The 22,858-nt window shown below is 33.1% G+C and overlaps 1 protein-coding gene across 4 annotated transcripts in view; it reads left to right on the top strand.

Moving 5' to 3' along the window:
• Window positions 1-4,327: 4,327 nt before the first annotated feature.
• TrpA1 (Transient receptor potential cation channel A1) overlaps window positions 4,328-22,858 on the top strand; it is a 33,215-nt gene continuing 14,684 nt past the window's right edge. For 2 of the 4 annotated variants that reach the window (XM_088029965.1, XM_088029964.1), the window contains exons 1-5: window positions 4,328-4,461; window positions 4,558-4,803; window positions 7,582-7,767; window positions 16,949-17,105; window positions 18,947-19,037. In XM_088029965.1, the coding sequence (XP_087886091.1) occupies window positions 4,594-4,803; window positions 7,582-7,767; window positions 16,949-17,105; window positions 18,947-19,037 (644 nt within the window). In that variant the 5' untranslated portion in view covers window positions 4,328-4,461; window positions 4,558-4,593. Of the gene's footprint in view, window positions 4,462-4,557; window positions 4,804-7,581; window positions 7,768-12,166; window positions 12,353-16,948; window positions 17,106-18,946; window positions 19,038-22,858 lie in introns of those variants that run through there. The other 2 variants (XM_088029967.1, XM_088029966.1) reach the window with 1 other exon arrangement.

Here is a 22,858-nt window from a genome sequence, read left to right as displayed (position 1 = left end):
GCTTTTAGTGCTAATTTAAAAACGAATAGAGCTTAATAATGTAATCTCATTAATCTCCGCCACCTCCCCGAGGTTGCATGAAACTCCACTTTTTCAGGAAATAGCGTATGACACGTTATTGAGACATAATTTTATTAGATCGTAAATGTTTGATTCCATGGGAATTCAGAGCTTTTTCCACGGGAGTGTACAAGGTTGGGTCAGATTCATCGAACGAAATAGAAAAACTTTCAAGCTTCCAACCATTTCACACCACACTCTGAAATAAACGCAACTTTGGTCAACGCCTGAAGCCTGAAAAAGTTCTGAATTAGATTCTCCCCCGCTCGTCACTGAAAAACATCCAATCTTGTCTGGCCAATTTCTGGATAATTCAGTATGTCTGATGCGCGTTCGATTATCAAGATTGCTCTGGTCACAGCTATGTTGATTTATAGGCGTCATTTTTTCACGGGGTTGAGTCGACGTCGCACGTGAATCGTGAAAGTTTTGTGCGGGATTTCGTTTCATACAGCTTTGCGGATTTTTCACGTAAGTTTTCGGGATTGGTTTAGTTAATTGATTAAGAAATTTAATATCAATTAGGGGAAAGGTTGTGTTACTTGAAGTTGTGAAATTTTGCTCATTGTTTGATTAATGAAGCGAGTACTGACGGTTTGGCGATTTAGTTTCGAAATTTGAGAAGTTATTGTAGTTATTTTTACTTTGGAAATGTTTATTCGAATAATATTATTTACGACTGGACAAATATTTACAGTTGCGGAGAAAAAATTTTCGGTTGCTTTGAAACTGACTCCAACTTTGTTTTGAGGAAGAAAACGCTAAAACACTTGACTAACTTAATTTTCGTCTTTTCTTTTAGATAATTTATTGCTACAGTAGGTTCAGTTGCAAATGTTTAATTTGACAGTTTTTTTTTATTTAAAGTTGGTGTATTGATGAATTAGCCTAGTTCTTAGTGATGTGAAATTAGCTCGATATCTTGCGTATTTTTGGAGCACCTTATTATGGCTCATTTAACGCAGAATTTCACGTAGAATCCAAAAAGGTAAGACTCTTTAAAATCGGTTCACAAATAACTGAGTTATGGCCGTTTGAAGTTTTGGGTTGTCGCCAGAGGGCTAAATTTTTGAAGGTTCTCTGCTCAAAATGTCGGAAACTATAACAGATGGAAAGAAATATTTAAGAATCCGTTTTTAAAATCTTCGAGAGTCGAAAAAGTTGCCCATTTCTCTTATTGGTATTAAAAATGCATGCAATCAATTACCACGAAAATTCTTAGATTAGCGTCGACTCATTACCAAATCCATATCGATCCTCTCGTCCATCATCCTTTTACTACATCATGCAATGTTCTAAACATATTGTCACGTTGGCCGAAAAATCAAAAGTCTCGCTTGTAACAATAACAATTTTATCGTGCACTATGAACACTCTCGTACTTCACAATTACAACACTTTTCAGGATTTCCAAATACTAGACTAGACTATCTCTTGACTATCGCTACTCCCCTATATACAGATATTCCCCTACTACTAGCCTAATGCTGGAGCGCTGCGAGAATATTCGGGAGTTCCGCCTATGACTCAGCGACCTTCTAGAAACGGCGATTCTCGAAACGCACGGAACATTCCAGCGCTGGCGCTCGAAGCTTCCAGAATCTTCTCGTAACACTGCCCCCCTCTTAGTTCTGATCGTCCCGATCAGACCAAACACCTGATTCTCCGTGATATTTACAAAGTCTATTTAGATGAACCACTTTCATCTTTGAACGGGCGCTGCGTTGGATCCGATACACCACGTCGTTGATCCTCTTGATCACCTTATACGGTCCCTCCCATGTAGGTGTCAACTTCGGAGATAGGCCCTTCTTCCGTTGGAAGTTAAATAACCACACCAACTCTCCCTCGTGGAATCCTTCACGATTAGCCGTCACATTATACCTGGGCCGCATTCTTTTGTCAGCTAACTTCATTCTCTGTCGCATATGATGATGTGTTCCCAAGAGGGTCTCACCATTCGTCTTCGGAAAAGGCCTGGGCACATTCGTGGCGATTCTCTCAATCGGAACTCTCATGTTGTAGAACGGCATACCACCTTCCGTTCGCGTTCGAGGTCTTTCACTTGCCCCACAACCCGTACATCTCCTGCACCATCGTTCAACATCTTCACGACAGCCAATCCAGTAATACCGTTCTCGAATCTTGCTCAACGTTTTGTTCACTCCGAAATGAGCGCCTGATGTCCCGTCATGAGCCTCTCTGAGGACTCGGGAAACTCTACTCCTGGGTACTAGTAACTGCGAGGTTATCTTCTTCCCATCTGCGCTTTCCCATGCCCTTTTCAGCACTCCATTTTCTACTAGGAGGGAGTCCCATTGCGCCCACAACGCTTTCAACTCTGGACTTCTTTTCGAGATATCTTTCCAACACGGCCTTCCGTTACCCGCTTCCTTCCACTCCAGCAGTGGCCCAATCTGTTGGTCTGCTTGTTGATCCCTTCGAAGGTTCCCAGCAGTCCAATCGTCATCACAGCCCATGACTATCCTGTTTACTCGTATTGGTCCGTCGAACCTCGAGTATTGCTTGCAGTCATTGAAAAGTCTACGAGAGAGTGCGTCATCATTATTGCGTTGCCTTCTCGTCGGTTTCGACTTGTTGACGGACTTCACGGTTTTCTTTGATGTCTGAGAGGCGTTCTGGCCGTTCCCGAGAACAACCCTGCAGTCACGTTCAAAATGACCTGATTTGCCCCAACGAGAGCAGGTCTGGCTAGTTCGTTGTTCCTGAGACTTCAGTAACTTCCTGAGCTCCTTGAGGATGTCATTCAGGTCCGTATTTGTGGTTGTGGCCGTAGACGTTGTCTCTTCTTTATCAACGGCTCGGATTTGTTGGCAGTCGGGAACATTCACAGAATACTTCAAAACGGCCTCCATCTCCAATGCGCACACCAAAGCTTCTTTTGCGGTGTTGTATCTGCCAAAACGCACAATGCTCTGTAACTTCGGATCCCGAATACCTTGCAGGAACGTATCCATGGTCATTCGTTCGACAAAATTTTCCGGCGCCGAAGGATAGGCCAGCAAAATAAGTCGTTTAACACTTGCCGCAAATTCCTGCAGCGATTCTCCAACCCTCTGCCGACGAGTCTTGAGCTCCCAGGCATATACTCGCTGAAGGTGTTGGTCCCCAAATCTATCTTCCAACGTCGCCACCAATTGGTCGTAGCGCTCCCTGTCTCGATCTGGAATGGTCTTTAACAAGTCGAGAGCTGCACCTCTCAATGAGACTATCAAGAATGACGATTTTTCTTCTTCCGACCATCCGTTGTGTTTAGCTGCAACTTCAAATTGCAGTTTATAGCTGTCGAATGAAGTCGACCCATCGTAAGTCGGGGGTTTCATTTCTTTCGTTGTGGTCAGGTCGGTCCTATTTGGAACTTGACGCCTTAAGCGTAGTAACTCATTTTCCATGTGCTGTTTAAATCGCTCCAGATCTTTGACATGTACTTGTACCTCGTCTTTGACGCTTTGCAGTTCTTCTTTAACGCCTCCTATGCACTCTGTTACCTCTTTTTGAATTTCGTCGACTTTAACCATAATAGTTACGTTCATGTTTTGTTCCATATCTTTAAGCTGGTTCAAGATTTCTGCATTCTCTCTTTGTCTTCTTTCTTCCTCTTCTAGTTTTTCTCTTTGTCTTCTTTCTTCCTCTTCTAGTTTCTCTCTTTGTCTTCTTTCTTCCTCTTCTAGTTTCTCTCTTTGTCTTCTTTCTTCTGTTTCATGTTTTTCATTTTGTCTTCGTTCTTCTTCTTCCAGTTTTTCTCTTTGTCTTTTTTCTTCTAAATTCGTAATCAATTTTTGTTGTGTGTCCATTTTCGCCATCATCGAAGCCATCAATTCTTGCAGCGCCTCCATTTCTGCGGCTTGCTGTCTGGTTTGAACAGGCATAAAAATTGTCCACAATCAAGTAACAATGTCACAGTCCGGTAATGTCACGAATTTTCCGATCGAAAATTCCAGAATTTTCTCGATCACAATGCTGGACGGGATCCCACTTCTGACACCAGTTGTCACGTTGGCCGAAAAATCAAAAGTCTCGCTTGTAACAATAACAATTTTATCGTGCACTATGAACACTCTCGTACTTCACAATTACAACACTTTTCAGGATTTCCAAATACTAGACTAGACTATCTCTTGACTATCGCTACTCCCCTATATACAGATATTCCCCTACTACTAGCCTAATGCTGGAGCGCTGCGAGAATATTCGGGAGTTCCGCCTATGACTCAGCGACCTTCTAGAAACGGCGATTCTCGAAACGCACGGAACATTCCAGCGCTGGCGCTCGAAGCTTCCAGAATCTTCTCGTAACAATATTTTCATTCAATTACACGAAGTGCCGTGTTAACTTCACACACATGAACTTGACATTCCCAAATTGCGGCACTAATTTGGGTAATAAAACTAAAACCTCCCTCAATTAATAGCCCATTTCCCAACCAGTTTGCTTTTCGAAAACCTGTCCTTTTACGAATTTTTCCCATTTTCCAGGACACTTAGGAGTGCCCCAAGTGGGGCGAAACCGCAATGCCAAACTTATTGCACCTCCTTCAAATGGCCAGAACTTGGCGAATAGACACTGAAGAACCATCGTCGCGGGTGAATTCCTCAACGCCTATAATAACAGTGCTACCATCCGTTGAAGTTCCTGAAAAAGTCACCATCATCCCTGATGACACACCGGAAAAGGCTGAGACGTCGCCTCCAGAGCAGGACCGGAGTCGCTCAAATCCGCTGGTGAGTTATCATAATCTGATTAGATCACTAATTAGCGATGATTCAACATATTTGTTGTTCTTTTATGAGGAGCATATGGCGTTCGATATGGAAACCCTCCAGTTTATTGTACCATCGATAAAATATTACTGGCTATCAGAATTTACGAGATTTTTAAATTTAGAGCTGATGTGATTCTCAGTTGCTAGGCACTTGGATTAAGTAATTGGATTTAATTAGTTGGTATTAATCGACATAGACCCAGATGCATTATTCATTGATGTCAATGTTGCATTTCTAACATTGCTCTCATGGCTGTCATATTTTCGTTTTTTGAAGATTTTCTATGGCAATTTCACTGATATGATATTGATAAGCTTCATAATTGTTTAATAATGGCTCATTTTTTATAACTATATCCACACCTGTATCTGTGTACTTCTAATAATCGCACTTTCGACAATAATAGGACGATATTTTCTCAATATTTCAATGATTTTCACAAAAGCAATTAGCGCGCATTTATTACTTTAAATTTAGAACACAACGGAAGTTATCCGCGGAAAATTGCATAAAAGTGAGTGTTGCATATTATTATTAGATGCAGACAGGTTCGATAATTGCACCGTTGTTTCAAGATTGTTAGAGGTCAAGTCAAGGATGTAATTGTTTATAACAATTATTGAACTCAAAGAGTTTCCATATTAGTTTTAGTCAGAACACACACTTTCAAAGGGAAGTGCTTTTTGTGATCAATTTGGATAATCTGGTTCGATAAGTATCATTCTTTCTTTGTACTAATATCGTGATAATTAGATCGATAATTCATAATTTGAAGCGTGCATTTTGATTTTATCGCCGAATCCAAAACTGTGCTTAAACTCTTACTACGTCAATACAAAACGATTATGAGCGATTGAATTTCGAGTAGACGCCAAATGGCCACTCAGAAAAATTATTTGATTTCAGCGGCTAAAATAAACTTGTTAGGTGTAGTTGCGTGATCATAAATTAAATGGTTGCTAAACAAAAACACTCAGTAAAGTCGACTTTTGTTCATTTGTTGTAGAAACTAACTAGTATTATTTAAAGCAATAGTTGTCCTAGTAACAATGATCATTAGTAACTGGAAATAGAAATTTGTAAAAAAAAAATATTTTTTTTAAAGTTTTATTTCGAAGACGAAGTAGAAATTTTCATGACTTTCACTTAAAGTCCGTAACTTTGTCAGATTTTATCCTAAAGCTTCGAAATTTAAAGGTTTTGCTACTTTTTACTTGTTTATTTACTGTTCTAAGTTCCAAAATTTTGGAGCAAAAAACAAAATTTTTACAAATTTCATTTTAAAGACATTAAAAATTTCTTCCACTTTCGCTTAACTGTGTCAAATTTTATTCTAAAAGTGTGAAATTTGAAAGTTTTTGTTTATTTATTGTGCCAAATTTCAAAATTTTAGAGCAAGGCACAAATTTTTTAGAAATTTTATTTTGAAGTCTAACTAAAAATTTTCATTACTTTCGCTTAAATTCCGTAACTTTGGCAGATTTTATCCTAAACGTGGCAAATTTGGAGGTTTTACTACTTTAGACTTGTTTATTTATTGCTCTAAATTTCAAAATTTTAGAACAAAAAATTGAGTTTTTAGAAAATTTTATTTTGAAAATGAACTAAAACTTTTCTTCATTTTCACTTAAATTCCGTAACTTTCTCAGATTTTATTCTAATAGTGTGAAATTTGGAAGTTTTGCTATCTTTGTTTTGTTTATCTAATGTTCTAAATTTCAAAATTTTAGAGCGAGAAGCAAATTTTTTAGAAATTTTTATTTTGAAGCCTAACTAAGAATTTTCATTACTTTCACTTAAATTCTGTAACTTTGGCAGATTTCATCCTAAAAGTGTCAAATTTAGAGGTTTTACTACTATTGACTTGATTATTAACTGCCAAATTTCAAAATTTTAGAGCAAGAAACAAATTTTTTAGAAATTTTTATTTTGAAGACGAACCAAAAGTTTCCACCATTTACCCTTAAATTCCGTAATTTTGTCAGATTTTATTTTAAAAGTGTGAAATTTGAAGGTTTTGCTACTTTTCATTTGTTTATGTACTGTGCCAAATTTCAAAATTTATGAGCAAGAAGCAAATTTCTCAGAAATTTTTATTTTGAAGACGAATTAAAAATTTTCATTACGTTCGCTTAAATTTCGTAACTTTGTCAGATTTCATTCTAAAAGTGCGAAATTTGGAGGTTTTACTACTTTTGACTTGATTATTAACTGTGTTAAATTTCAAAATTTTAGAGCAAGACACAAATTTTTTAAAAATTCTCATTTTGAAGACGACCTAAAAATTTTTATTAATTTTGTCTGAATTCCATAACTTTGTCAAATTTTGTCCTAGAACAGTAAAATTTGGAAGTTTTACCACTTTCCACTTGTTTATCTACTGTGTTAAATTCCAAAATTTTAGAGCAAGAAACAATTTTTTTAGAAATTTTTATTTTGAAAACGAACCAAAAATTTCCACCACTTTCACTTAAATTTTGTAACTTTATCAGATTTCATCCTAAAGCTGTGAAATTTGAAGGTTTTACTACCTTAGACTTGTTAATTTACTGTTCCGAAATTCAAAATTTTAGAATAAGAAATAGTCTTTTTAGAAATTTTCATTTCGAAGACGAACTAAATATTCAGCAAACCAAGTATTCAGTTCTCTTTAATTTTATTGCGCAATGATGGAATTTGATAAAAAATAAACTCTGATCTTCGACAAGCTAATTCCCGCCAAAACTTTTCTTTTAGTCAAGACTGATGCTGTCAATCCGCAACATTCTTCCTTCCTCCGGCGACAAGGGAGTCAACTCCAGCGAACTACAAACGATGCTGCCATCTTCCGTCGACATCCACCGACTAAGCAACGCAGGAAAACCCCCGGAAGACAACGGAGGCATCTGTCTCATGACTGAAAGTCCTTTCAGGATTCTGCGGGTGAGTATCTGATCGCCGCGTAATGAGATTTTAAGTATCGGAGCGTTTCATCACTTAAACTCGACTCTTGGGAATTTAATGAGGCTGAAATTTGAGGTCGACAGTGTAAACAACGATTTGAACTTGAACTTGGTTCCTTTCACGAAATTAAAAGAAAATTGTCGCTCCAGTTAATAATGGAAATGAGTGGCGTTTTCATTTCATTAGTGACGAATTTCGGTAACTACTACCTGCAGATGACCGATATAAAAATAATGACTACATCAATTAGTTGGTCGTCAAAGACTACAAAGCACGCACTGTATTTGCTTAATGTGAAACAAACCTCCCCAGGCACGCCCCGATGATATCACCGTAAAAGTGTGACCAGTTGATCCCCAGTTTTGTCTTCTTTAACATCACCATGCACCGTAAAAATCAGTGGCTAAGAGCAGTGAACTTGAGTAAAAACACGATTTTAGACGTGAGTATAGCTCGAGCTTTTGGGATTTTATGAGATCACGTCGTATGCAACTCTCAGACTATAAAGTAATTTCTCTTCGTGTGTCAATAATGGAAGTTTCTGGCGGAAGAAAATGTCGTTTATGGGCGAGTTTTTCGCCTGTTATCATTTATATTGATTGTGGGAGTATGAAGGCTTAGAAGTGTTGTCATTTCAAGGAAACGTGGAAGTTTAGAGGAAGAAATTGTTTTATTTTTATCGACTTTTCCGAGGAAACATTATCAGGTCATTATTTACTGTCAATTTTTAGCGAAGCTCGAGAAAAGTACGACAGGAAGTAAAATGTTACATGAAATGAATGGAAAATTAATACGAGAATTTAAATTTTCGTTGATTCACGAAGATGCGCAATTATAAAGTTGAAGAATTTTGCAGTTTTTTAGAATCCGGTTTCTTTTGAAGCATTAATATTTCATCGCTTAAACAATATTGTTTTACAAGAGTGTCACCTGGAAACGTTTGATCTTTAGAAGACAAAAACAAACTTTGAAGCCATAAGAAAATAAACTGTTTTGATAAATATGTTGATTAAAATTAACTAAAAAAATTACGCAGCAAATCAAAACCTTCTTTTCTTTTGATTCTTGTTTATACGTGATTTAATTAGCTAAAAATGTATCCAATAGACAACAATTTTAAACAGCCAGCCAATGAGGGAAAGGTTACGATCGAGGAGGATCTTTGGGTGCGTTTTTTGTTGTAAAAACTACTTTGATAAGAATAGTGCGGGCCAATGAATGCGATCTTTTTTTGGGTTTTATTCCGATTGCAGTCACATTCTCCATTTTGTTATGAAGAATGGGTGGATCTTTAAATACAAATTCGTAAAAGTCGTCTCTTTCGACTTATAGTCTTGAAACACAGTTACCTTCACTTATTCAAGTTTTCAAAACCATTCGTTCGTTTTGGAAATGAAAAATTCTGAAATTTTAAATTCTTGTTCTAAAATTCTCTAATTTGGTACACTGAATAAATGCTACTAAAGCAAGAAGTTCACCAAATTTCACTGCTTTTGGGTTAAAACTGTCGAATCTAAAGAATTTATTAGAAAATTTTAGATTTTAAGTTCGGCCTACTTTTGACAACATCTAAAATTTTTAATTCGAGTTTTAAAATTTTGTAATTTAGAATACTTAATAAACGCACTTAAACGAACAAGTTCACCAAATTTCATAGTTTTACTGTTAATTTTGTTGAATTTATGACGTTGTAGAAACATTTCAATTTTTAGTTTTTAATTTGTCCTATAAATGAAACGATCTAAAATTTTTGCGTTTGATTCTAAAATTCTGAAATTTGGTATATTTAATAAACGCTTTCAAAGTAACATTTTCACCAAAATTGATCATTTCTGCGTCAAAATTGTCGAATTTTCAAGAAATTTTCGAAAATTCTAAATTTCGAAAACTACTCAAAAATGAAAAATTTGTGATCTAAAATCTTGTAATCTAGTAAACATAATAAATGCCTCTTAAGTAACATCTTCACCAAATTTGACTTCTTTACCATCAAAATTGTCGAATTTACAGGATGTATAATAATTTCGAGTTCTTCCAAAAAATGGAAAATTCTAAAAATCGTAATTTGTAATCTAAAATTCGGTAATTAGTACACTTTATAAGCGCCTCTTAGGTAAGAAGTCTACTAAATTTGACAATATTAGCATCAAAATTGTCGAATTTACAGGATTTTAAAAAAAAAATGAATTTCTTCGTCGAAATACAATTTTCTAAAATTGGCAATTCATGTTCTAAAATTTTGTAGTTTCGTTCACCTAATAAAAGCCTATTATGTTACAAGTCCACCAAATTTGAGTACATTAGCATTAAAATTGTCGAAGTTACAGATGTTACAAAGAATTGAATTTTGAGTCCTTAGTCGAAATGAAAAATTCTAAAATTCGCAATTCGTGATCTAAAATTTTGTAGTTTTGTACCCTCAATAAACGCCTATTGTGTAACAAGTCTACCAAAGTTGACTGACTGCATTAGCATAAAAATTGTAGAATTTATAGAATTTAAAAAAAATAAAATTCCAGTTTTTCCTAGTCGAAATAAAAATTTCTAAAATTTGTAATTTATGATCTAAAATTTTCTAATTTCGCGCACTTAATAAACGTCTACTATGTAACAAGTCGACTAAATTTGATCACTTTGGGATCAAAATTGTCGAATTTAAAAAATGTTTTCAAAAATTTTTAAATTCAAGTTCTTCCTAATCGAAATAAAAAATTCTAAAATTTGCAATTTATAATCTAAAAATCTGAAATTTAGTACATTTTATAAACGCCTCTTAAGCAACAAGTTTACCAAATTTGATAGCACTAGCGTAAAAATTGTTGTATTAAGAGGATTTTGTAAAATTTTAAATTACCAGTTTTTCCTAGTCGATATAAAAATTTGGAAAATTCGTAATTCGTGATCTAAAATTTTGTAATTTGGTACACTCGATAAACGCCTACTATGTAACAAGTCCACCGAATTTGACTGCATAAGCGTCAAAAATGTCGAATTTACAGGATGTATTAGAAAAATAATAATTCCGAGTCTTTCCGAGAAATGAAAATTTTTAAAATTCCCAATTCGTGTTCTAATATACTGTAATTTAGTTCACTCAATAAACGTTTCTAAAGTAACAAGTCCACCAAATTTGATCACTTTAGCGTCAAAATTGTCGATTTTAAAAAATGTGAAATTCGAGTTTTTCCTAGTCCAAATGAAAATTTCTTTAATTCGCAATTTGTAATCTAAAATTTTGTTGTTTTGTACACTTGCTTACAAAATTGTAGTTTTTTTGGTAAATTTTTCTACAGCAACACCTCAGAAAATTTTGTTTCAAGAATATTTCTGAACTGGAGCAAAACAGACTTTAGATGGGGAATCATTTTTTTCTAAAATTTGTTGACTAGTGTTATCTTTTAATTCATCCTCCTTTATCTTCTTTCAGAGTTAAAATTCAACAATTTATTTCTCCGAGATATTTTTCTTACTTGAAATGTAGAATTATTTTCATTAACTTTAGAACAGAAGACGATAAGATCCTGCCACTGAAATGAAATATTTCATACTTATCCTACATAATGGTGCTGTAAACAGACTGAAATCCACTGAAAACAAATAAATCTTTTAACCTACTGCGACCATCAGGTTGTTTTTTCAACATAAAATAGAGATTTTAATAAAATTATCTTTGCGGTTAAAACGTTTTGTCTCAAAAACTTGATAAAAAAATGTCTCCTCTGATCGTTTATCTTCACAACCAGTTCCTGCTTTATAATGCATCCATGATTGCACAAAAACTTTTTATTAAATGCGCTTTTCGCTTCAAACGAATTTTTGCATAAAGATCCAAGACTAGGAATTTCTTTACAAAACGAAAACCCACCGAAGCTTTATTTAGATCTTCGAGTCAACCCAATACTCTCGGGACGGTCGGAATTTTCATCCTTGGCATTATCGGATTTGTACTTTGTATTTGCGTACATCTTTACACATCGACAGCTGCACAACCCTCTTATATTTCGTGGTGTCAACAAATAAATCATTTCTTCAGGTGCTTTTATTCTAAAATCTGCGCAGAAAATGTGTCTCATTTTACAACCGCGAGCGGTGAGTTTTATTATCTTTCAAATCCTCAAAAATAATGTCAGCTGGAATTAACGTAAAAACCGAACTGGATTTTCGGTGCAAAAATTCTCGTTGCTATCCAAGTCACGTCTAAAATGCCCTCCCACTGGAATTTCTCTCTCGTTCTGTAGTGTTTACTTTTCCCATAAGTTCCGAGAGTGCGAACGCAACCCTTTGATTAAACAAGGTCCTGCGAAACTTCAGATTCGGCGTAGTAGGACTAAGGATACTAAAAGCGCAATCCTTAGAATAGCGACAGTCGTTCGGTCGTTGGTGCCGCGAATACTCAAAATTCTCCGTTCGGACTTTGGTTCTCGCGATTTCAAAACTGGGGTTTACACCGAAAAGAATGGCCGTTTCTGGCTCCTCCAGAGTTGCCAAACAGTGGTCGAAGGTCCTGCGACTGCAGACTTTCTACAAGAAGCCGTCCGTGCAAGAAATCAACGAAGTTATCGCGGTAAGAGATGGAATGATCGGATTGAGTGGTTGCTTACTATTTTATTTTTTGAACGTTTTTTGTCAATTAAAACTAATTGATTTTAGCTTGGTATCGGGCCGATGTTGAGTAACGACAGCTCCTAAAATTAAATCTTTGAAATCAGTTCAAAAGTTTTAATGGGCAAGGCCTTCGAAGTATGAGAGATCTAATTATCTGTCATCCTCGTCATTAATACCTCCAACATATCAAAGTTTGAGAAAACTAATACTTGATCAATTATTTTTCATCGGATTTTTTATATTCCTCGTTAAATCCCACGCGAAGCAGATTAAGTTTAGCTTCTGATCCGTGATTAAACTCTATCAGGGAAAACCATTAACTTCCGGACATTACAAGAGATGAATTTCGGAAAAAAACAAACAAAATGAAGATATATGATATTAGTTTTGTTTTGTTTGTTTTTTGATTGGATAAAAAATACCATCATGTCAATAAGAGCCTTTTATTAACTGGTTACGTAGCAGAGTAAAATCAGCAATAATAAATAATAAAAAATAAAGCCGCACGTTTTCCTCGTGCAATTTTTGGCAGGACATGCATTGCGGAGGGCTGCAGTGCGCTAAGTCGCAAAAAGGTTTTTATTTTTCCCCATTTAATATTGATCAAATAAAAAGATTTCGAAAATTAGTCCAATTTAGCATCTTTAGAACCCAGACGAATCGATGCTAAATTTATTATAAAATCACCCTTGTGAAAGTAATCGTTCTTTAATTCGGCGTCTCCTTTTCACCGATTCAATTAATAATCCAATTTGGCCAACATTTTAATTTGTCTAGCCATTATCTGGCTTAATTTCCTTTAGAGTCTTATTTAAGCGGGACAAGAATTTCTGTTTAATAAAATTTGTCGGCAAGTTGATCTGACGAAGCGAAACGAAAATATACACCCACGTCTATTTTTTGTTGGAGTTTTTGACGATGTAGTGGTAGATTTACGTCGTTTTTGAAGACGGTGTGAGTTGGTGTTGAGTGTTTTTTTGGTATTTTTCCCGGCGCATCCACCATTTTTACATTAAAATTTTATTTTCTGCTTGATTGAACGCAGCAAGTTCATTACACTAGTAAACAAATTTTAGAAAGAAATTGTAGTGAAAAAGTGGAAAACCATTCTTAAAGTGGAAAGTCATTTCAGGTCCAGATTCAGAGAATTTTAGAAAACTTCTTGATGATGAAGAGTTCTTAGTTTGCTTATTATGGATCAAAAAAATTAACAGAAGAAAATCTTTAAAAGGAATTGTTCAGATTTTTTTAGAAAGTACAATGAATAATTATTATTATTAAATATAGAAATACTCGCCAATTTGTTGGAAAGTTGGCACAAAATGGGAGGTTGATGTCACTGTAAATTTTTTTTTGGACAATCAGGTGGCTGTAACATCAATTTTACGAAAATTTTGTCTAGGGCGAAAAAAGATTGATGTGAAAACGTCTTCAATTTTATTTAAATTATAAAATATCGATAAAGTTTCTGCATAATTTTTATGTTTCATCTTTCATTCTGACCACTCATGAAATCATTTAGAAACGCAAAATTTATCGAAAAACTGCAATTTTATGGACGTTTATTAAATGTACTAACTTACAGAATTTTAGATCACGAATTGCGAATTTTTGAATTTTTCATTTCTCGGAATTTATTTTTCTAATACATCCTGTCAATTCGACAATTTTGACGCTATTGTTGCCAAATTTGGTGGAATTGTTACTTAACAGGCGTTTATGTAGTGTACGAAATTACAAAATTTTAGATCACGAATTGCCAACTTTAGAAATTCGACTATGAAAAACTGGAAATTCTTTTTTTTTTAATTCTGTAAGTTCAACAATTTTTACGCTAATGCTGTCAAATTTGGCTAACTTGTTTTTTAAGTCTTTTATAAATTGTACTAAATTTTCGAATTTTCGATTACAAATTTCAAATTTTAGAATTTTTTATTTAAGAGCTCAAAATTCAATTTTTTTTAGGATCTTGTAAATTCGACAATTTTGATGCTAATACAGTCAAATTTGGTGGACTTGTTACATAATAGGCGTTTATTAAGTGTTTCAAATTACAAAATTTTAGATCATGAATTACAAATTGTAAAAGTTTTTATTTCGACAAAAAAATTCGAATTTCAATATTTTCTAAAACATTTTAAAAATAGACAATTTTTACGCTAATCAAATTTGGAGGACTTGTTACTTTAGAAACGTTTAGTGAGTGTACTAAATCATAAAATTTTAGATCACGAATTGTGAATTTTAGAATTTTTCATTTCTAGGAAGAACTCGAAATTCTGTAAATTGGCCAATTTTGATGGTAAAAAATTCAAATTTGGTAAAAATGTTACTTTAAAAGCGTTTCTAAATACACTAAATTACAGAATTTTAGAATAAAACGCAAAATTTTTACAACGTTTTATTTATAGAACAAACTGAAAACTAAAAATTGAAATGTTTCTAAAAAGTCACAACTTCGACTGTATTGACAGTAAAGAAATGAAATTTGGTCAATTTGTTTCTTTAGATGCGTTTATTAAGTATTATAAATTACAAAATTTTAGATCTACAATTAAGAATTTTAGATGTTGTCGAATGTAGGTCGAATTAAAAATCTAAAATTTTCAAATAAATTCTTTAGATCCGACGGTTTTAGCCCTAAAACAGTGTAACTTGGTGGACTTCTTGTTATAGAAGCATTCATTCAGTGTACTAAATTAGAGAATTTTAGAACACGAATTTAAAATTTTAGAATTTTTTATTTCCGGAACGAACGATTGATTTTGAAAACTTAAATTAGTGAATTTTACATTTTACGATCAATTAATTTATTAGATTTAATAGTTCGTGTATTGGTTCTTTAATCTAAATTTTAGAACAAGTTTAGTGGGACAAACACCAATTGTAATTTTTTTATAAAATTCATGAATATTTTTTCTAAAATTTACTCAGAGATCTTCTAAGCTAATTAAGCTATGCATAAATAAGAATCAATTCATTGGATGTTGATAACAAGAAACGCACAAAACCAAAGAAGTCGCGGTTTGGATTTCTGCGTAACTCTTTCATTGAATGATTTTCGAGCAATTTTTTGTGATCAAAAATTTAGGATGAGGGGGACAATTCTACTTCTAACGTTTGTCAACTAGTGTTGTTATTGAATTAATTAAACGCTCTATAATAAATAAAATTATTGACATGATCCATCATTGTCATTACAGAAGTTGGTACTGTGGCTTTGTGGGCTAATATTAAATTAAAACGTTAACCGATGCTGCATCCTAATAGGTAGATTATACCAAACTATTAATCTGTCAATCAACACCAATTTACTTTAGTTTCAATTTTGAAAGAATTGATTTAGTCCAATAATTTTGGCTTCCCACTTCGTCTTTTCTAAATTTTTACCCAAATATGCATTTGCATTAAACTTCGTTAGTTAATTAGCAAAAAAATTAGATAATTTTAATGAATATCTCAAATTAGTTTCTAAAAAGATAACTGTCTCGATTAGAATTAGACATGAAGCCCTCAGTTCAAATAGCATGCCTGCAAGTGTTTCTTTAATTTGATTTATATAATAAAGCCACACTCGGCTACATTTAGAAACACTCGCAACAGATTCTCTAGAGGATTCTTTATCAAATGGGATCAAAATTTATTTGAGGAAATCTGCGACTTCCTTTATTTTGTAGAAAATTTCTTTCATCAGTTTATTTACATTTTCATTTTCAATACGTAAACAAAATTTCAAATTAAAATCACTTGCAAAAATCTTTATTCAGACGACAGAGAGCGCCAAGGTAAATTTAGCCGGAAAATGACTTGACGAGTTAAAATGCGAGCAAATTGGATTGTTAAGCGAATCAGTGAGAAGAGCAATTATCCGAATTTTGTCTCAAAGAAATGATTATTACATGTTCACACAAGTAGTCAATTTAATGACAGAAATCTCGTTTCGTGCCTTCAGGTTAAGAAACTCGTTCCTAACTTATTGGTCACATTATAACTCCAAACTCCCAAAGACGCTGATAACGAGTTTACACAGGCTGCATTCTAAGTTTCAAACTTTTACGATTTCCTCGTGAGTAATTACAATCACACATACAAGAAGTGATTATAAACGAGTTATAGTAAAATACGCATTACGGACTGCATATTGATCTCCGACACCCTTAACACCGCCAACGCCATCCGAGCGAAATTATTAATTCTGACAACATAAATATGCAAATTTGATAGACGCTAATCAACTTCAATAAACAGACTGCATTGAAGTACACGGGGAAATTACAGAAAAACCTCATCAAAATTCAAAACACAAAAATCCCAAGGTCGGAAATATTCAATTACAAATTTATCAAATTTATTTCAATAAACTCTTCATCTCATTCAACTCCATTCTTATCAGAATTCCGAGCGCAGCTTCGCCATTATTCTCTCAAAGTGAAATATTTGTTTACATTCTCGTTTCACTCTTTAATAACATCTGTCGGGGCGAAAAACTCTATACATACCAAGTAAAAAATATTAGCAGTTCGGATATTTCTAAACGTGTTAAAAACTGTTTCAGGTGGCGGAGTGTGGCAACTTGGAGACGTTTCAAAGACTGTATTATGCTGATCCATCCAGGCTGAATATTAAGGACAGCAGAGGAAGGACGGCCGCTCATCAAGCCGCCGCTAAGAATAAAATAAATATTCTGCAGTTTATACTGTCTCAAGGAGGAGGTAAGGCTTGATTAGGCTAGTTAAACTTTTGGCGGAAACATTCTAAAATTTTCAATTCTTGTTCTAAAATTCTCTAATTTTGTACATAGAATAAATGCTTCTTAAGCAAAAAGTCCACCAAATTTTACAGCTTTTGGGTTAAAACTGTCGGATCTAAAGAATCTATTAGAAAATTTTAGATTTTGAGTTCGACTTACATTTGAGAACTTCTAAAATTCTCAACTATTGATCTAAAATTTTGTAATTTAAAACACTTAATAAACCTATCTAAAGGAACAAGTTCATCAAATTTCATTATGTTACTGTCAACACTGTAAAATTTATGACGTTTTAAAAACGTTTCAATTTTTGGTTTTTAGTTTGTCCGATAAATGAAACGTTCTAAAATTTTTGCGTTTTATTCTAAAATTCTGTGATCTGGTGTATTCAATAAACGCTTTTAAAGTAACATTTCCACCAAAAATGCTAACTTTAGCGTCAAAATTGGCCGATTTTCAAGGAATTTTTGAAAATTTTAAATTTCGATCATTCCTAGAAATGAAAAATTCGAAATTCGTGATCTAAAATTTTGTAATTTAGTAAACGCAATAAAAGCCTCTCTAGCAACAATTCTACTAAATCTGATTTCTTTACTATCAAACTTATCAAAATTATCAGAAAAATTAAAATTTTGAATCCTTCCGAGAAATAAAAATTTCTAAAATTCGTAATTCTTGATCTAAAATACCGTAATTTAGTACACTCACTAAACGTTTTTAAAGTAACAAGCTCTCTAAATTTGATCGCTTTAGCGTCAAAAATGGTTTAGAAAATTTGGAAATCTGATTCGTCCTAGGAATAAAGTCTAAAATTCGAAATTGGTGATCTAAAATTCTCTAATTTAGTTCACTTGATAAACGTCTTTTAAATAACAACTCCACTAAATTTGACAGAATTATCATCTAAATTGACATATTCCCTTTTTTTTCAAAAATTTGAACTTTAAGTTTTTCTTAGTTCAAATAAAAAATTCTAAAATTTGTAATTCGTGATCTAAAAGGTGTAATTTAGCAGACTCAATAAATGTTCCTAAAGAAAAAAGTCTACCAAATTTGTTTGCTTTAGTATTAAAATTGTCGAATTTAAAGAATGTTTTAGAAGATTTTAAAATTCAAGTTTTTCCTAAGAATAAAAAATTCTAAAATTTGAAATTCGTTGTCTAAAATTCTGTAATTTAATACACTTTATAAACGCCTCTTAAATAACAAGTCGACCAAATTTGACAACATTATCGTCAAAATTGTCAAATTTACATTTTTTTTTTCAAAAATTTGATCTTCGAGTTCTTCTTAGTCCAAATAAAAAATTCTAAAATTTGTAATTCGTGATCTAAAATTCTGTAATTTAGTACACTTAATAACCGTTTTTAAAATAACAAATCCACCAAATTTGATCACTTTAACGTCAGAATTGGCAAATCTAAAAAAATGTTTGAAATTCGTGTTCTTTCTACTTGACATAAAAAATTCTAAAATTTGCAATTCGTAATCGAAAACTCTGTTATTCAGTATACTTAATAAATGCCCACAGAACTGTAGTTTTCTAATAAATCTTACAATAATTCTTGAGTTGTAAGCAAAATTGCACATGAAAATCATTAATAACTGCATTTTTTGGGGATATGAGATTAGTTTTATCACGGAAACTACTTATCCCAGCAATGAGTTTTATAGGTCATTGAAAATCTTATTAAATTACTTTTTCAAAAAACTGTCTAAAAACCTTCCAAGTTTCCAAGAAAAAACGAAGAACGTAATTTCAACAGTACAATTTTCCAAAATGTAAAAACGTTTTCTTCGCAGATCTCAACAATCAGGACAATGCCGGTAACACCCCTCTGCACCTCGCCGTGGAAAACCAGTCGCTGGATGCAGTGGATTACCTCCTACAAGTGTAAGTGCAATTTTCACCCGGCGCATCCACCATTTTCACCCACAGATAATTCTTTTTCATTGCTGTTCAACACGCGCCGCCTTTCAGATCTGAGCTTTTGTGTCAGTTATCGTCCGTTTTCTCTTGATTTCACGAGCAAGATAACTGTGAAGATAAAGCTGTCAGTTTATTTTTCCGGCCACGAAAATTGGGCCAACATTTCAGTGGTCTTACATACGAAATTGTTTTTAATTCGTACTTCACACATTTGAATAGAGACAAATTGATAATTGCGGTTCGCTTGAAATATGTATTCACAGACTCCATAAAGGGCGTAATGAAAATTTACAGGAAGCCGAGTCAAATTTACTCGCTCTGAAACGTTATTGTTGAGAAGGAAATCTTATTTCTCCGCCACCGTTTTGTTCGGCTAACGAAACTTGTCCAGACAAGAGAAATCTTGGGAAGTAGCCAAGGTCTGTTTTTCGGGAATTCCCGGAAAATTGCTGTCGCGGAAATTACTTTTAGGATTTAACAAAGAGTTTTAAGTTTGGCGGCGAAAAAATAGAAAAAAGCGGTAATTATAAAAAGTACGTAAATAGAAAAGTCGATTACTTTAGCTGCGAAATTTAGGGCAATAAATTATTCAGTTGTGGCTCTTGTAGACTCGGTAAAATTTGGAGATTCGCCAAGCAAATCCAAAGAAACTGAAATAAAAGTTAGACACATAAAAAATAGATCGATGCTTTAAGGTACTCCAAAAATAGACATTTCTCGCTAATTACACAGAATTGCAATTGGGTCTCAGATACAAAGACTGACCTTTATTGACAAAGTATCTTTTATTTGATTTGCCTCTCGGATGAACCAACAAAGATCTGACATAAATCTAATAAATTCGAGGAATTTCTCTCTGCTTGAATCCTCAAATTTTATTGGATTTATGCCGAACTTGAAAACTGATTTGCCTCGCGAATTTAACGTTGAATTAAGACATGTTTATTATAGAACGTGGTTGGCAACACTGCTTTACATTCTGAACTAAGATTCAAAAATTCTTTCAGTGATCTAAATTTGCGCAGTTTCTTCGTTTTATTTTGTGGCGATTGTAGGCACCAACACAACCAAAGACACATTTTTTTTTATAAAATTTAGAATTTTTTTTAATTACTCTAAAAATGAAAATTTTTAAAATCCGACTCTGTTCCACAATTTTTAAATTTAGCACAGTTAACAAATGAGTCAAGAATGGCAACATCCAAAATTTCATCGCTGTGATATCAAGACAATAAAAGATAGAAAAAAAAATTCTAAAATCCGACCCTGTTTTTCCACAATTTTGAATTTTGCAACAGTTAATAAATTAGTGATAAGTAGCAACCTTCTTAAATTTGATCGCTGCAACATAAACACAACCAAATTTTGAAATTTTTTTTACCTACTTTCAAAAAAATTTCTAACATTCGACTCTGTTGTTCAACCTTTTGGAAATTTAGTACACTGAATAAATATGTTACAAGTAGCAACCTCTCCAAATTTGATCACTGTGGCACCAAACCAACAAAAAATTCAATTTTTTTTATAAAATTTTTATAATTACTCTAAAAATCAAAATTTCTAAAATTCGACTTTGTTGTTCCACCATTTTGAAATTTGGTACCCTGAATTAATATGTTACAAGTAGCAACCTCTCCAAATTTAATCGCTATGACATCAACACAACCAAAGATACAAATTTTTTTATAAAATTTTGAAAATTTTTATATTTACTCTAAAAATCAAAATTTTTAAAATTCGACTTTGTTGTTCCACCATTTTGAAATTTGGTACCCTGAATAAATATGTTATAAGTAGCAACCTCCCCAAATTTAATTGCTATGGCACCAACACAACCAAAAATACAATTTTTTTTATAAAATTTTGAAATTTTTTTAATTACTTAAAAATGAAAATTTCTAAAATCCAACTCTGTTGTTCCACCATTTTAAAATTTGGTACACTAAATAAATATGTCACAAGTAGCAACCTCCCCAGATTTGATCGCTGTGGCACCAACACAACCAAAGATACAATTTTTTTTATAAAATTAAAAAAAAATTAATTACTCTAAAACAGAAAATTTCTAAAATTCGACTTTGTTGTTTTACAATTTTGAAATTTGGCACAGGTAACAAATGAGTCAAGAATGGCAACATCCTCGAATTTGATCGCTATGGCACCAACACAACCGAAGCTACAATTTTTTTATAGAATTTTGAAACTTTTTTTAACTAGCTTGAAATAAAAATTTCTAAAATTCAACCCTGTTGTTCCACCATTTTTAAATTTGGTACACAGAATAAATATGTTACAAGTAGCAACTTCCCTAAATTTGATCGTTGTGGCACCAACACAACCAAAAATACAATTTTTTTTATAAAATTTTGAAATTTTTTTATTACTCTAAAAATGAAAATTGCTCAAATCGACTCTGTTGTTTTACAATTTTGAAATTTGGTACGCTTAATAAATATGTTACAAGTAGCAACCTCCTCAAATTTGATCGATGTGGCACCAACACAACCAAAGATACATTTTTTTTTGTAAAATTTTGTTTTTTTTTTAATTACTCTAAAAATAAAAATTTTTAAAATCGGACTCTGTTGTTCCACAATTTTGAAATTTGGCACAGTTAACAAATGAGTCAAGAATGGCAACATCCCCAAATTTCGTCGCTGTGATATCAAGACAATAAAAGATAGATTTTTTTTTTTATAGAATTTTGGAACTTTTTTAACTACCCTGAAAAAAAAAATTCTAAAATCCGACCCTGTTGTTCGACCATTTTGAAATTTACTACACAGTTAATAAATAAGTGATAAGTAGCAACCTCACCAAATTTGATCGCTGTAACATAAACACAACCAAATTTTGAATTTTTTTTACCTACTTTCAAAAACATTCGACTCTGTTGTTCAACCTTTTTGAAATTTAGTACACTGAATAAATTTGTTACAAGTAGCAACCTGCCCAAATTTGATCACTGTGGCACCAAACCAACAAAAAATTTAATTTTTTATAAAATTTTGAAATTTTTTTTAATTACTTAAAAATGAAAATTTCTAAAATCCGACTCTGTTGTTCCACCATTTTGAAATTTGGTACACTAAATAAATATGTTACAATTAGCAACCTCCCCAGATTTGAACGCTGTGGCATTAACACAACCAAAGGTACAATTTTTTTAACGTTAAATTAACACATATTTCTAGTAGAACGTGGCGGGAACACTGATTTACATGCAGAAGACTATAAGTATTATTACAGTCGAATGATCGGGCGTAACTAAGCTTAAAAATTCTTTCTCTGATCTAAATTTGCGCAGTTTCCTCGTTTTATTTTGTGCATTTGCTCGGAAATAATATGGTTAAGAATTCTGCGCGGAAGTATTTCTGTGTTTCTTTGAATGTCCACTTAAATTAACACAAAAGACGTTTCATTTGATTAAAGGTAATTTATGCAAATAAAAAATTTTTAAAATATTTTTGTCTGTTAAAATTCACGAGGCGTTTGAACCAACAAGAGTTTATTTGATCCGTAATTAATTTTTTTCTGCAGATTCTCTTTTAAAAATTAATTAAGCCGTCAGAATCAATTGCACTAAAATTAAGCTGAAACAATAAAAGTTCTTCTGCGGCCCGAGGAGAATTAAAACTTTTGTCAACAAATCGGATTGCATTATGTAAAGAAGCACAAAGGTAGAATATCAGAAAGGGTCGGAAAACAGTTTCAAAAAACTGGAAATATTTGCATTTAATTAAAGCTAAAAAAGTATTTTTCTTTCATAACGAAACGCTAACATT

The sequence above is a fragment of the Gnatocerus cornutus genome, chromosome 2 (genome assembly GCF_029298725.1).
Source record: "Gnatocerus cornutus isolate USDA-ARS CGAHR chromosome 2, icGnaCorn1.1, whole genome shotgun sequence".
In the NCBI taxonomy this organism is placed as follows: domain Eukaryota; kingdom Metazoa; phylum Arthropoda; class Insecta; order Coleoptera; family Tenebrionidae; genus Gnatocerus; species Gnatocerus cornutus.
The sequence above is the reverse complement of the archived record's forward strand: the minus strand, read 5'-3'. Positions and strand labels throughout refer to the sequence as shown.